This window comes from Thermobia domestica, chromosome 16 (assembly GCF_964235325.1).
Source record: "Thermobia domestica chromosome 16, izTheDome1.hap1.1, whole genome shotgun sequence".
NCBI classification, from domain to species: Eukaryota; Metazoa; Arthropoda; class Insecta; order Zygentoma; family Lepismatidae; genus Thermobia; species Thermobia domestica.
In genome coordinates this window covers 122,751,729-122,766,645 of record NC_137469.1, presented here as the reverse complement: position 1 = coordinate 122,766,645, position 14,917 = coordinate 122,751,729, and the positions used below count along the sequence as shown (strand labels likewise).

At 37.9% G+C, this 14,917-nt stretch overlaps 2 protein-coding genes across 2 annotated transcripts in view; both read left to right on the top strand.

Moving 5' to 3' along the window:
* Positions 1-14,917, top strand: part of LOC145673388 (uncharacterized) — a 498,181-nt gene that overhangs the window by 403,933 nt on the left and 79,331 nt on the right. The gene's annotated exons all lie outside the window — the stretch shown is intronic.
* Positions 14,329-14,748, top strand: LOC145672604 (protein GVQW3-like). Its single transcript, XM_081741765.1, has one exon. It carries the CDS (start codon positions 14,329-14,331, stop codon positions 14,746-14,748), a length of 420 nt encoding a protein of 139 aa, XP_081597891.1.

Below are 14,917 nucleotides of genomic sequence, written 5' to 3'. Positions count from 1 at the left end.
CTTTTACATTTCTCTGAGGATTACCATATCCATCAAATACGATGACAGTGTTTTGACCGAAGTGTTTTTCCACATATGCCACATATTTATCACAAATATTCATGAAAGAATCGTTTTGAGGCCACACCATTCGATGAAGAAGGAACCCTCCATCAACGATGTAGTTTGCGTTTCTGAGATCAGGATGAACATTGGTCGGGTTGAAGATGTTGAATAAGGATGATTTATTCGTTTTTCTCATTCCAGTTGAATCAAAAAGAGCCATTGGGTAAGGAGCCAGTTCGAAATTTAAACATGTATCATCTGATCTTTTGATTACGCTAAATCGTTGAAACAACAGCAGTAGATCGACAGGCACAGTAACATCATGTACCGTAAGGTGACTGTTCACTGTTTGAAGAGAAAGAGCCCTATCAGTACGAGAATATTTTATGTCATGAAAATTGTCACCAACTTTTCTTTCCATCATGGTTGCTCCAATGTTCAGTACATCGTAGCAGTTTATCTTCTCCACATTACCTGTAACCCCTGTTGCTATAGACATGATCACTTGTACATTTGGGAAAGGGTTGTGGACACTGAACCACTCTGATACTTTCCTAACATCTTGGTCCCGTTTGGTTCGAGATTCTCGTGCATCTACATTCTGTTCTTCACTTGCAAACGAAATCCCACAAAAGTTTTCTAGTCCTTCAGAAATGTTGCTCGCACTTAACAAACAAACAACAAACTTAGTTAAAACATTATCTTTTGTACTTCTTCCATGCACAAAGCCTCCTCGTATCTTTGAAGACTTCATGAGTGACTGTTCTATTACCATATCTGTTGGAGGTCCACTAAAAAATTTGTCAGTTCGCTTAATAGTGAAAAAGTCTGCAGTAAATTTTCTATAGATGTATCCATCCATTATGTTCTCCAACTTTACCATGTCTTGTACAAACAAGTTGGCACTTTTAGTGTACAAAAATGTCCTGCGGCGTGGAAATACGAAATCATCCTCTTCACTGCAGACAAATATGCCTTCCAGTCACCCATCCTCTGTGCCCTAATAAACTCTTTGAGGATTAACACCATATCTAAATACTGGTCCCATAATTGTGCAGTTGGACCTCTTTCTTTTAGTTGGTTTTAGTTACAAAAAAATACAGGTACAGATACCGTTGGAAAGGCTTTATAATGTTCTACAACCTTTATTTGAAGATATATTTTGAAATATTTTAATTACTGAGTTATTTGCATTTACACTTAAAACCAGGTACTCAAAAACTAGTTTTTTTGTTATTGTATCTCGAAATAAATTAACAAATGCAGACACCACGTTTCATTCCGTACATTTGGTAATTAATTACCTTCAATCTGAATCAAAAACGATGGTTTTACCACTATTCCGCGGAAAGTTATAACCATTCCCACAAAACACTACAAATTCTGGTGTCGGTCATTTTGATGACGTCATATTTCCGAAACCCGACCAGATATTCTTTGGGACTTCCTGTGAAACATTTACGAGCGAATGTGCTAAGCATTTCCGGTAAATTTTGTTTTTTTATTCGGAATATTTAGGTTAACATGCAAATAAGCTGAATTTGATTGTATTTTAAATTGCGTTTTCCTCCCCTACTTCCACCCCCCGAAAAAAGGAGAAGCGTACAGCAGAAAGTCGGGGACTTTTGATATGTCATTTAGAATGAACTAATGAACGTTTTTGTGAAGAAAAACCTTGGCTTCTAATTTTTCCGAAGAAAAATGCTAAAGTTCCTGGACTAGTCCAGGAACTTTAGCCAAAAAATAGACGTTTCTTCGGAAAAATTAGAAGCCAAGGTTTTTCTTCACAAAAACGTTCTTTAGCTCATTCTAAATGACATATCAAAAGTCCCCGACTTTCTGCTGTACGCTTCCCCTTTTTTCGGGGGGTGGAAGTGGGGGAGGAAAACGCAATTTAAAATACAATCAAATTCAGCTTATTTGCATGTTAACCTAAATATTCCGAATAAAAAAACAAAATTTACCGGGAACGCTTAGCACATTTGCTCGTAAATGTTTCACAGGAAGTCCCAAAGAATATCTGGTCGGGTTTCGGAAATATGACGTCATCAAAATGACCGACACCAGAATTTGTAGTGTTTTGTGGGAATGGTTATAACTTTCCGCGGAATAGTGGTAAAACCATCGTTTTTGATTCAGATTGAAGATAATTAATTACCAATGTACGGAATGAAACGTGCGGTCTGTATCGTTAATTTCTTTCGAGATACAATAAGAAAAAACTAGTTTTTGAGTACCTGGTTTTAAGTATAAATGCAAATAACTCTGTAATCATAAAATATTTCAAAATATATCTTCAAACAATGATTGTAGAACATTATAAAGCCTTTCCAACGGTACCTGTACCTGCATTTTTTTTTTTTTTTTGTATTTTGAAATGTAAGGAAGGTATGTTGTTTTATTTAATAGACTGACTCTTGTAAAACAATATAAGCCTACTTTTTTATTTTGAAAAAAAAATGGATATAAGATTCAATATCGCATTAGAATCCACAAGTCACACACACCCCAGACAAAAATGAGAATTTACAATGTTGGGCGATAGATTCTTATCGTTTGTAGAATGAGAAATGTAAAATTCAGAGTAATAATGAATAAGAAATGTAAACTATTCAACTTACCTGAAATTGTTTACTTATTGAGTTCCTTTGCTGATTGATAAATAATAATTGTAATTATAGCAGGTCGACCTGGTTTGTTACCTCTATTTCTTCGCGTTCATGAATATTTCACATTCAGAGATTCCTTCCGTTGGAGTGACATTCAAACAGGATTGTCCGTGACAATTTGCACAAGCAAGAGAGCAGAATAGACCTAGCTTTCGACATCCATACACATTGCCGCATCCTTTAAATCATGAACAGAAAATCATTTTTAACAGGGTCGGCGGAGCAGATGGCTGCGTTGATCGAATCGGTACTAGAAAATTGTTTTTCATAACCCGATCCCACTCCTCAGGATTTAGTTGGTTTCTGAGCCATGTTTGTATGTGGTCATGAACCCGAAACAAATGTTGTGCTGCAGCTGAAGTCGGTGGTTGGGCTTTTAAATCGACAGACTTATTTCTCTTCACTGATTTGGTGAAATAATGATAACGGTAATCATTTGGTGAAATGTCACTTGCAGATGCACCGTATAAACCCCCCTCCCCCCAAAAAAAAACTGTATGCCATTTTCAGTTATTTCTGCATGGGAAACATTACCTCGATTAAAAATTTCTACCACATGTTTTAAATCTTGACGTTTTTGTAATAATTTCAAACAAGCTGATTTCCCCTTCTGAAAAACGGCAGATGTTCTATCACAGCCTGAAAAAGCATGTAGAAATAAAATGTGGTTTTTGCATACACCTTCTAAACTCCTTGATGGGTAAATCTTCGGCTCTGTCTTTCCTTTTCCTGGTTTCAAGAAAAAAGAATTCTAAATTCGGCGGAGAAAGTTCGAACTGTCATGATTACTAACAAATCAATATCCTCACCAACAATAACTGTAGAATTAGAATTAGTTTTTGATATCCTGAGTGCGGTTTCTACAATGAGGACATCAGCATCATTCTCTGCTTGTTTGACATCAATATTGGCAGCCTTGAATTTATCAGTGAGCAAATTAATCAACCTACTTTTGTTGTTTGCATTGGCGAAGTTTTCTTGGAAGTCGCAACCATGTTTCCATAAAATATAATTGTTGTTGATGCTGCTTTCGAGCACCGTCGAAGTTGCTCCATACCTTTTACATTTCTCTGAGGATTACCATATCCATCAAATACGATGACAGTGTTTTGACCGAAGTGTTTTTCCACATATGCCACATATTTATCACAAATATTCATGAAAGAATCGTTTTGAGGCCACACCATTCGATGAAGAAGGAACCCTCCATCAACGATGTAGTTTGCGTTTCTGAGATCAGGATGAACATTGGTCGGGTTGAAGATGTTGAATAAGGATGATTTATTCGTTTTTCTCATTCCAGTTGAATCAAAAAGAGCCATTGGGTAAGGAGCCAGTTCGAAATTTAAACATGTATCATCTGATCTTTTGATTACGCTAAATCGTTGAAACAACAGCAGTAGATCGACAGGCACAGTAACATCATGTACCGTAAGGTGACTGTTCACTGTTTGAAGAGAAAGAGCCCTATCAGTACGAGAATATTTTATGTCATGAAAATTGTCACCAACTTTTCTTTCCATCATGGTTGCTCCAATGTTCAGTACATCGTAGCAGTTTATCTTCTCCACATTACCTGTAACCCCTGTTGCTATAGGCATGATCACTTGTACATTTGGGAAAGGGTTGTGGACACTGAACCACTCTGATACTTTCCTAACATCTTGGTCCCGTTTGGTTCGAGATTCTCGTGCATCTACATTCTGTTCTTCACTTGCAAACGAAATCCCACAAAAGTTTTCTAGTCCTTCAGAAATGTTGCTCGCACTTAACAAACAAACAACAAACTTAGTTAAAACATTATCTTTTGTACTTCTTCCATGCACAAAGCCTCCTCGTATCTTTGAAGACTTCATGAGTGACTGTTCTATTACCATATCTGTTGGAGGTCCACTAAAAAATTTGTCAGTTCGCTTAATAGTGAAAAAGTCTGCAGTAAATTTTCTATAGATGTATCCATCCATTATGTTCTCCAACTTTACCATGTCTTGTACAAACAAGTTGGCACTTTTAGTGTACAAAAATGTCCTGCGGCGTGGAAATACGAAATCATCCTCTTCACTGCAGACAAATATGCCTTCCAGTCACCCATCCTCTGTGCCCTAATAAACTCTTTGAGGATTAACACCATATCTAAATACTGGTCCCATAATTGTGCAGTTGGACCTCTTTCTTTTAGTTGGTTTTAGTTACAAAAAAATACAGGTACAGATACCGTTGGAAAGGCTTTATAATGTTCTACAACCTTTATTTGAAGATATATTTTGAAATATTTTAATTACTGAGTTATTTGCATTTACACTTAAAACCAGGTACTCAAAAACTAGTTTTTTTGTTATTGTATCTCGAAATAAATTAACAAATGCAGACACCACGTTTCATTCCGTACATTTGGTAATTAATTACCTTCAATCTGAAACAAAAACGGCGGTTTCATCACTATTTTGCGGGAAGTAATAACCATTCCCACAAAACACTACAAATTCTGGTGTCGGCCATTTTGATCACGTCATATTACCGAAACCCGACCAGATATTCTTTGGGACTTCCTGTGAAACATTTACGAGCAAATGTGCTAAGCGTTCCCGGTAAATTTTGTTTTTTTATTCGGAATATTTAGGTTAACATGCAAATAAGCTGAATTTGATTGTATTTTAAATTGCGTTTTCCTCCCCCACTTCCACCCCCCGAAAAAAGGGGAAGCGTACAGCAGAAAGTCGGGGACTTTTGATATGTCATTTAGAATGAGCTAATGAACGTTTTTGTGAAGAAAAACCTTGGCTTCTAATTTTTCCGAAGAAACGTCTATTTTTTGGCTAAAGTTCCTGGACTAGTCCAGGAACTTTAGCATTTTTCTTCGGAAAAATTAGAAGCCAAGGTTTTTCTTCACAAAAACGTTCATTAGTTCATTCTAAATGACATATCAAAAGTCCCCGACTTTCTGCTGTACGCTTCTCCTTTTTTCGGGGGGTGGAAGTAGGGGAGGAAAACGCAATTTAAAATACAATCAAATTCAGCTTATTTGCATGTTAACCTAAATATTCCGAATAAAAAAACAAAATTTACCGGAAATGCTTAGCACATTCGCTCGTAAATGTTTCACAGGAAGTCCCAAAGAATATCTGGTCGGGTTTCGGAAATATGACGTCATCAAAATGGCCGACACCAGAATTTGTAGTGTTTTGTGGGAATGGTTATAACTTTCCGCGGAATAGTGGTAAAACCATCGTTTTTGATTCAGATTGAAGATAATTAATTACCAATGTACGGAATGAAACGTGCGGTCTGTATCGTTAATTTCTTTCGAGATACAATAAGAAAAAAAACTAGTTTTTGAGTACCTGGTTTTAAGTATAAATGCAAATAACTCTGTAATCATAAAATATTTCAAAATATATCTTCAAACAATGATTGTAGAACATTATAAAGCCTTTCCAACGGTACCTGTACCTGCATTTTTTTTTTTTTTGTATTTTGAAATGTAAGGAAGGTATGTTGTTTTATTTAATAGACTGACTCTTGTAAAACAATATAAGCCTACTTTTTTATTTTGAAAAAAAAATGGATATAAGATTCAATATCGCATTAGAATCCACAAGTCACACACACCCCAGACAAAAATGAGAATTTACAATGTTGGGCGATAGATTCTTATCGTTTGTAGAATGAGAAATGTAAAATTCAGAGTAATAATGAATAAGAAATGTAAACTATTCAACTTACCTGAAATTGTTTACTTATTGAGTTCCTTTGCTGATTGATAAATAATAATTGTAATTATAGCAGGTCGACCTGGTTTGTTACCTCTATTTCTTCGCGTTCATGAATATTTCACATTCAGAGATTCCTTCCGTTGGAGTGACATTCAAACAGGATTGTCCGTGACAATTTGCACAAGCAAGAGAGCAGAATAGACCTAGCTTTCGACATCCATACACATTGCCGCATCCTTTAAATCATGAACAGAAAATCATTTTTAACAGGGTCGGCGGAGCAGATGGCTGCGTTGATCGAATCGGTACTAGAAAATTGTTTTTCATAACCCGATCCCACTCCTCAGGATTTAGTTGGTTTCTGAGCCATGTTTGTATGTGGTCATGAACCCGAAACAAATGTTGTGCTGCAGCTGAAGTCGGTGGTTGGGCTTTTAAATCGACAGACTTATTTCTCTTCACTGATTTGGTGAAATAATGATAACGGTAATCATTTAGTGAAATGTCACTTGCAGATGCACCGTATAAACCCCCCTCCCCCCCCAAAAAAAAACTGTATGCCATTTTCAGTTATTTCTGCATGGGAAACATTACCTCGATTAAAAATTTCTACCACATGTTTTAAATCTTGACGTTTTTGTAATAATTTCAAACAAGCTGATTTCCCCTTCTGAAAAACGGCAGATGTTCTATCACAGCCTGAAAAAGCATGTAGAAATAAAATGTGGTTTTTGCATACACCTTCTAAACTCCTTGATGGGTAAATCTTCGGCTCTGTCTTTCCTTTTCCTGGTTTCAAGAAAAAAGAATTCTAAATTCGGCGGAGAAAGTTCGAACTGTCATGATTACTAACAAATCAATATCCTCACCAACAATAACTGTAGAATTAGAATTAGTTTTTGATATCCTGAGTGCGGTTTCTACAATGAGGACATCAGCATCATTCTCTGCTTGTTTGACATCAATATTGGCAGCCTTGAATTTATCAGTGAGCAAATTAATCAACCTACTTTTGTTGTTTGCATTGGCGAAGTTTTCTTGGAAGTCGCAACCATGTTTCCATAAAATATAATTGTTGTTGATGCTGCTTTCGAGCACCGTCGAAGTTGCTCCATACCTTTTACATTTCTCTGAGGATTACCATATCCATCAAATACGATGACAGTGTTTTGACCGAAGTGTTTTTCCACATATGCCACATATTTATCACAAATATTCATGAAAGAATCGTTTTGAGGCCACACCATTCGATGAAGAAGGAACCCTCCATCAACGATGTAGTTTGCGTTTCTGAGATCAGGATGAACATTGGTCGGGTTGAAGATGTTGAATAAGGATGATTTATTCGTTTTTCTCATTCCAGTTGAATCAAAAAGAGCCATTGGGTAAGGAGCCAGTTCGAAATTTAAACATGTATCATCTGATCTTTTGATTACGCTAAATCGTTGAAACAACAGCAGTAGATCGACAGGCACAGTAACATCATGTACCGTAAGGTGACTGTTCACTGTTTGAAGAGAAAGAGCCCTATCAGTACGAGAATATTTTATGTCATGAAAATTGTCACCAACTTTTCTTTCCATCATGGTTGCTCCAATGTTCAGTACATCGTAGCAGTTTATCTTCTCCACATTACCTGTAACCCCTGTTGCTATAGACATGATCACTTGTACATTTGGGAAAGGGTTGTGGACACTGAACCACTCTGATCCTTTCCTAACATTTTGGTCCCGTTTGGTTCGAGATTCTCGTGCATCTACATTCTGTTCTTCACTTGCAAACGAAATCCCACAAAAGTTTTCTAGTCCTTCAGAAATGTTGCTCGCACTTAACAAACAAACAACAAACTTAGTTAAAACATTATCTTTTGTACTTCTTCCATGCACAAAGCCTCCTCGTATCTTTGAAGACTTCATGAGTGACTGTTCTATTACCATATCTGTTGGAGGTCCACTAAAAAATTTGTCAGTTCGCTTAATAGTGAAAAAGTCTGCAGTAAATTTTCTATAGATGTATCCATCCATTATGTTCTCCAACTTTACCATGTCTTGTACAAACAAGTTGGCACTTTTAGTGTACAAAAATGTCCTGCGGCGTGGAAATACGAAATCATCCTCTTCACTGCAGACAAATATGCCTTCCAGTCACCCATCCTCTGTGCCCTAATAAACTCTTTGAGGATTAACACCATATCTAAATACTGGTCCCATAATTGTGCAGTTGGACCTCTTTCTTTTAGTTGGTTTTAGTTACAAAAAAATACAGGTGCAGATACCGTTGGAAAGGCTTTATAATGTTCTACAACCTTTATTTGAAGATATATTTTGAAATATTTTAATTACTGAGTTATTTGCATTTACACTTAAAACCAGGTACTCAAAAACTAGTTTTTTTGTTATTGTATCTCGAAATAAATTAACAAATGCAGACACCACGTTTCATTCCGTACATTTGGTAATTAATTACCTTCAATCTGAAACAAAAACGGCGGTTTCATCACTATTTTGCGGGAAGTAATAACCATTCCCACAAAACACTACAAATTCTGGTGTCGGCCATTTTGATCACGTCATATTACCGAAACCCGACCAGATATTCTTTGGGACTTCCTGTGAAACATTTACGAGCAAATGTGCTAAGCGTTCCCGGTAAATTTTGTTTTTTTATTCGGAATATTTAGGTTAACATGCAAATAAGCTGAATTTGATTGTATTTTAAATTGCGTTTTCCTCCCCCACTTCCACCCCCCGAAAAAAGGGGAAGCGTACAGCAGAAAGTCGGGGACTTTTGATATGTCATTTAGAATGAGCTAAAGAACGTTTTTGTGAAGAAAAACCTTGGCTTCTAATTTTTCCGAAGAAACGTCTATTTTTTGGCTAAAGTTCCTGGACTATGAATAGTTCGACTACTTGATTGCTTACTAATGGTTTTATTCATTTTATTTCCTTATTTTTTTTCAAGTTGGTTATGTTTCTGCTTATGTAAAAGTAATGACGTCTCAGTAGTTAATTCCACTAGGAGTGGAATTAGAAACAATAGCAGTTAGTATTCACAGTACAGAATCACATTGAACGCTTGTCTCAACAATTGCAATTAAAAGCCAATCATAAACAAAAAGAAGTATATAGTCAAGTATGACTGTAATTAATAGGTACAAGTAATGATACAAATACTATACAAATTAACTAAAGGATGCTGTACATAGGAAAAAATAGGCAATTGTATAACTTTAATATTTTGTTTCTAGGTTTAAATAATAAGTAGATTATAAGTATCCTGCGTCTTAAACCAAAAATGATGCTATCATCTATTTCATAAAAGATTTCACCACTCTACAGTTCATATTATATCAGAGAACTCATATCCTAGGGTAATTACTTCAATAATTGAAAGCGTATCTATAATCGAGACTTCCAACTTCTTTCTGCCTTAATAAAGATTCCAAGACCTGGCATGATCAAGTCCTCGTACCAGTTGTTAGTTCTTTTGTGACCTTACATTTATACTCCACTGCACAGATTTGTAAATAGCGTTGAATTATTCAAAAGGAAGCATGAATTTTTAGGAACAGTAGAACATTATCTGAGTTTCTTGATATTGAGTAATAGTCACGCTTAAGGTAAGTTGTTCTTGTCACCGGTGCATCAGAATTGAAGTAATAGTAGTACGCTTATTGATTAGTGTATAATTAAAATTTTGGGCTAGAGATGAAAACACACGTATGTTACGGATCTGAAGAGGACTAGTTTGGGAAAGTAATACTCACGGAAGTAGGAACTAACTACACGGTTCTGAATGGTTGGTGTTATCCATTTCTTGCTACGTAGCATACATATAGCAGAAATCAAACACTTGCTGCTATCGGTCTTCGTGGCGGACCGTGCAAGCGCTACGGACTACTAACGGAAATCGCTTTTGGCGTGGGTTCAAATCTGGCCCAAGAAAAGCTTGTTTTTAATTTTCATAATTTTTCATTGAAATAAGATGAAAATTATACTCAAAAAAGCGATTTACTTACTTTTGTGCAGATAAATAGTAGTAGTAGTAGTAGTAGTAGTAGTAGGAAGAGGAGGAGGAGGAGGAACAGGTTAGAAGCCCCGCAGGGCTGGTTTTGTTCCACCTTGACCAGCATGATATATATTTTGTGACAAACTTAAAACAGCTGGCTAGGGTAGGGCGCGAAAAACTTACTCCCGAGCGAGTCGTATCTACGGTGGCTCAGTATTAGCTCAGTCATTTTAGGATTGAACCTTGCAAAAAATAGTGTAAGGCTGAAAATTGGCAGATTTGTTCTATTCGATGTCCTGAACAACATATCAAAAGTCCCCTAATCTCCCGTGGTCGCTTCCTGGAATTCCAGGCGGTTAAAGTCTGCAGTGCTGGAAAGCTGAAGTTATCACTGGAATAATAGTTACGGAACTACGTGCGTTTAAGTGACCCGCGATGCACTATTGCCCGCTGTTCACGCGGCCGTTATATGAACACCTGTAGGCCATTAACTTCATTATCTATGATCACTAGTATCTACAGTTTTGCCATGTGTTACACGTTTGGGAGAAGGGAGCTATCTAAATAGGTTTCCTGATTATGCAAAACCCATTTTACAGTTCGGAAGCATGAGGCCACAGGGAGAGATCTCGAGGATCACTCGTGATCTCCAGACTACACTGGAAAATGCAGATTTAAGTAACAAGCGAGTTGGGCAGATTCTTAAAATACTTGTACCAGCTTAGATTTACAGGACTAATGGAAAAAGCATCCCTCTTCTTTGAAGAAATCGGAGAGGAAATTCGGAAAATTCATCTTAATATTAGTGAATTCCTTGTAATAGAGGCACATCACTCTTCCGACGTGGTCAAATACCTTTCAGTTGCGCTTTCTGTGTTTAAAATGTACGCATTGTTTAAAGCTTTGTCCTAATATTGCCGTTAGTTACTATTTTCATCATAAATAATCCATAGATAATTTAACCTGAGCTTTGTTAGACCACAAGTAGACAAATGTTAGACATGTTTCTTCCGTAAAGGTCAACAAACCAAAATTCAAAGCAAATCATTGTGAAAATAGCAGGAAAGTAGCAGCTAAAGAACTTATATATGATGTATATACAAAAGAATGACTTAAAAGTTCAAACGAGCAACAGATAAACCTGAGAAACGTTCCAAACATGTATTAGAGCCTTAATTTTATTTTCAATCGTTAATACGTTAAACTCGTTAAACATCCTGTACAAGATTTTTATGAAGGAGAGAGAAATAGATATCGTGGATTGTCTGTCGATTCAACAATTAATTATTACTACTACTTTGTATTGATTTTACGACATTAAGTATATCAACCTTTTCCTTTCGTAGTCGGCCCTCTGTCTTGTTTCCATCTCTCTCTTCTAAATATGCGTGAACAAATTAACAAACCTATTGAACAAACAGGAATAATTTATGTTCTAATTATTGGTAGGGGCTTGGATTGATTCCGTGACACTGAGTGATAAGTGTGAGAACCATTGAGTGAGTGGACTGATTCTGTGACACTGAGTGATAATTGTGCGGACCATTGAGTGAGTGGATTGATTTTGTGATACTGAGTGATAAGTGTGAGGACCATTGAGTGAGCGGATTGATTTTGTGACACTGAGTGATAATTGTGCGGACCATTGAGTGAGTGGAGTGATTCAGTGACACTGAGTGATAAGTGTGAGGACCATTGAGTGAGTGGAGTGATTCTGTGACACTGAGTGATAAGTGTGATGACCATTGAGTGAGTAGATTGATTCTGTGACAAGTATGAAGATGGCTGTACTACCCTGTTTTGCTTTCTCTTTCTCTCTCCTTAAGTAAGGATGAACAAATTATGGAACATAGTGAACAATTTGGAGAATTTGGAGCAAATTGTGACCTAATTGTTTATAGTATCTAATCTTTAATTTTTTAACGTGCGAAGGAGGACAACTTCGCATAGGCTTTCAAAACTATTCTATTATGGTTTCTGGCAATGCATAAAATGTTTATTTTAAAATAAACACCTACAGCAGTTGACAGCAACTACTATAGGCATTTTCTTATTATACTGTATCTCACACCTTCACCACTATATGTACACTGCTACTCTTCATTCTGCATGAAGTCCGTAATATTCTAGTTTCTTTTATTCGAGATTAGTCACATCCACATTAGCTCGAATAACCGTGATCTCCTGTACCTTGAAAGTATGGACCGACTTGCGGGTTAGATATCGTACCTTCGGTAAAAGTAATAGAGGTAAAACCGCATCTATTACTGCATAGCACCATCATGACGGCCATCTTGAATTCTTCGATCTTGGATCCAGAGTCAATTTTTTTAATAGGTACGGGACCACATGACATATTGCTTTAAGGCAGGTTTCACTTAAATACACATCCGCGTTATTTTCAAATTACCTTTTACCTTTCAATAGTAATTACCTGCAAAATACGAGGGTTGGAACTTAAATAGTGGCAACACTGCTGTGGAGACACTATGCAATGAAATGTACGGCAATGCAAGTATCTCTGAAGCGCACGTTGTTGACATACCTACCTAATCTCCGAGCAAATAGACTCGCCCGTCCCACGTCACCGGCAGGGGCACAAGCGAGGGAAGCACAGTCACTTGTGAGCGAGCGGTCTAACGTAAAGGTGTCACTATGTTTTCGAAACAAGACCAACGAAGTTGGATCAAGATGGAATGTGCCAGAGGTCGTACAGCACGACAGTGTCATCAAGGGCTTCAAGAAGCGTGTGGGGAATCGGCACTGCCGTACAGAACAGTGGCACGGTGGGTAAAAGCCTTCAACGAAGGTCGGCAAACTGTGACAGACATGCATCGGGCAGGTTGTCCTAGCGTCTCTGAAGAAGAAGTGCAAACTGTTGCCGCGTTAGTGGACAGTGATCGACGCCTGACGATTCGTGAGCTCGCCCACGAAACCGGATTAGCGCATACGACTGTGATTCACATCCTGATGGAACACCTGGGTATGCGCAAAATTGCATCACGATGGGTTCCGCATGAGTTGACAGAAATGCAGAAATGGATGTGTTACGACGCTGCTCAGACTTGGAGTGCTATGAACGCGAAGACGAGGCTTTCTTACGCCATATCGTAACACTGGATGAGACATGGGCCAGATCTTACGAGCCAATACTGAAACGCCAATCCAGTGTACAACCTCTGGCCCATTCAATCTTGATCCAACTCCGTTGTTCCTGTTTCGAAAACATAGTGACACATTTATGTTAGACCGCTCGCTCACATGTGACTGTGCTTCCCTCGCTTGTGCGCCTGCCGGTGACGTGGGACGGGCGAGTGTATTTGCTCGGAGGTTAACTAGGTATGTCAATAATGTGCGCTATCAGCACCACTAGTACATTTTATTGCATAGTGTCTCCACAGCAGTGTTGCCACTAATTTAAGTTCCAACCCTCGTATACGTTTATTAACTAACAACTTTCTTTTCAAAGTTAATAGTACCTTTGCCTTGTGTTTTATACTGTAAATGCATTTGAAATTTGAAGTCGCTTGGGACACTATTTATATTATTCAGTTTAGATAATTTTTGTACAATTTTACTTTAGTTCAGTGGTTACCAAACTTATGAAGTTTCTGAGCTACCTACTGTTTTTAAATTCTACTGTGAGCTACCAACGAAAAGAACTACAAACTTTTTCTGAAAAAAGAATCTTACATTTGTTTATTGTCTATAAACTTAATTTCTATTAAATACGACGGTTGATCCAGAAATAAGGTTCCCAAAGTGCTCCAGCCGCACGGGAAGGTGCGAGACGAAATCCAACAACACCTTTGTGCGCGGCTGTTTCCCCACTCTTGACTCCGCTCTGCCGCGCTTCGCTGTGCCGCTCAGTCTTTGCTCAGCAGCCGTCCGAGATGGAGGTGTCCAAGTGCGATATTCGTTCCGTAATTCGCTTCTTGAACACCAAAGGGACTCCACCCGTGGATATTCATCATCAGTTGACAAAGGTGTATGGCGACAAGTGTATGTCCGTTCGACAGTGGTGCAGGGAGTTTAGTGTCGGTCGGAAGGTCGTCCACGATGAAGAACGGAGTGGAAGACCATCAGTTTCGGAGGCAATTGTCGAGATGGTCAAAGTGCTTCGAAACAGGAGGATCACCGTCCGTGAATTTGTTGCTCGGATTCCTGGGAGTTCTTACGGTACAGTGGAAAGAGCTTTAACTGAAGAATTGGGATATCACAAGTGTTGTGCTCGATGGGTACCACGTATGTTGACAGCAGAACACAAGGAGAAACGTCTTGACTGTACTCGCAGTTTCTTCAAAAGTGCCTAGAAGATAAGGAAGGATTGTTTTACTCCATTGTTACGGGAGACGAAACGTGGATGTTGAATTTCACTCTCGAAACGAAATAAAATTCCAAACAATGGCGTCAGTCAAGGTCACCAGTCACAAAGAAGTTCAAACAAACTCCTTCTGATGGCAAAGTCATGGCCAGTGTGCT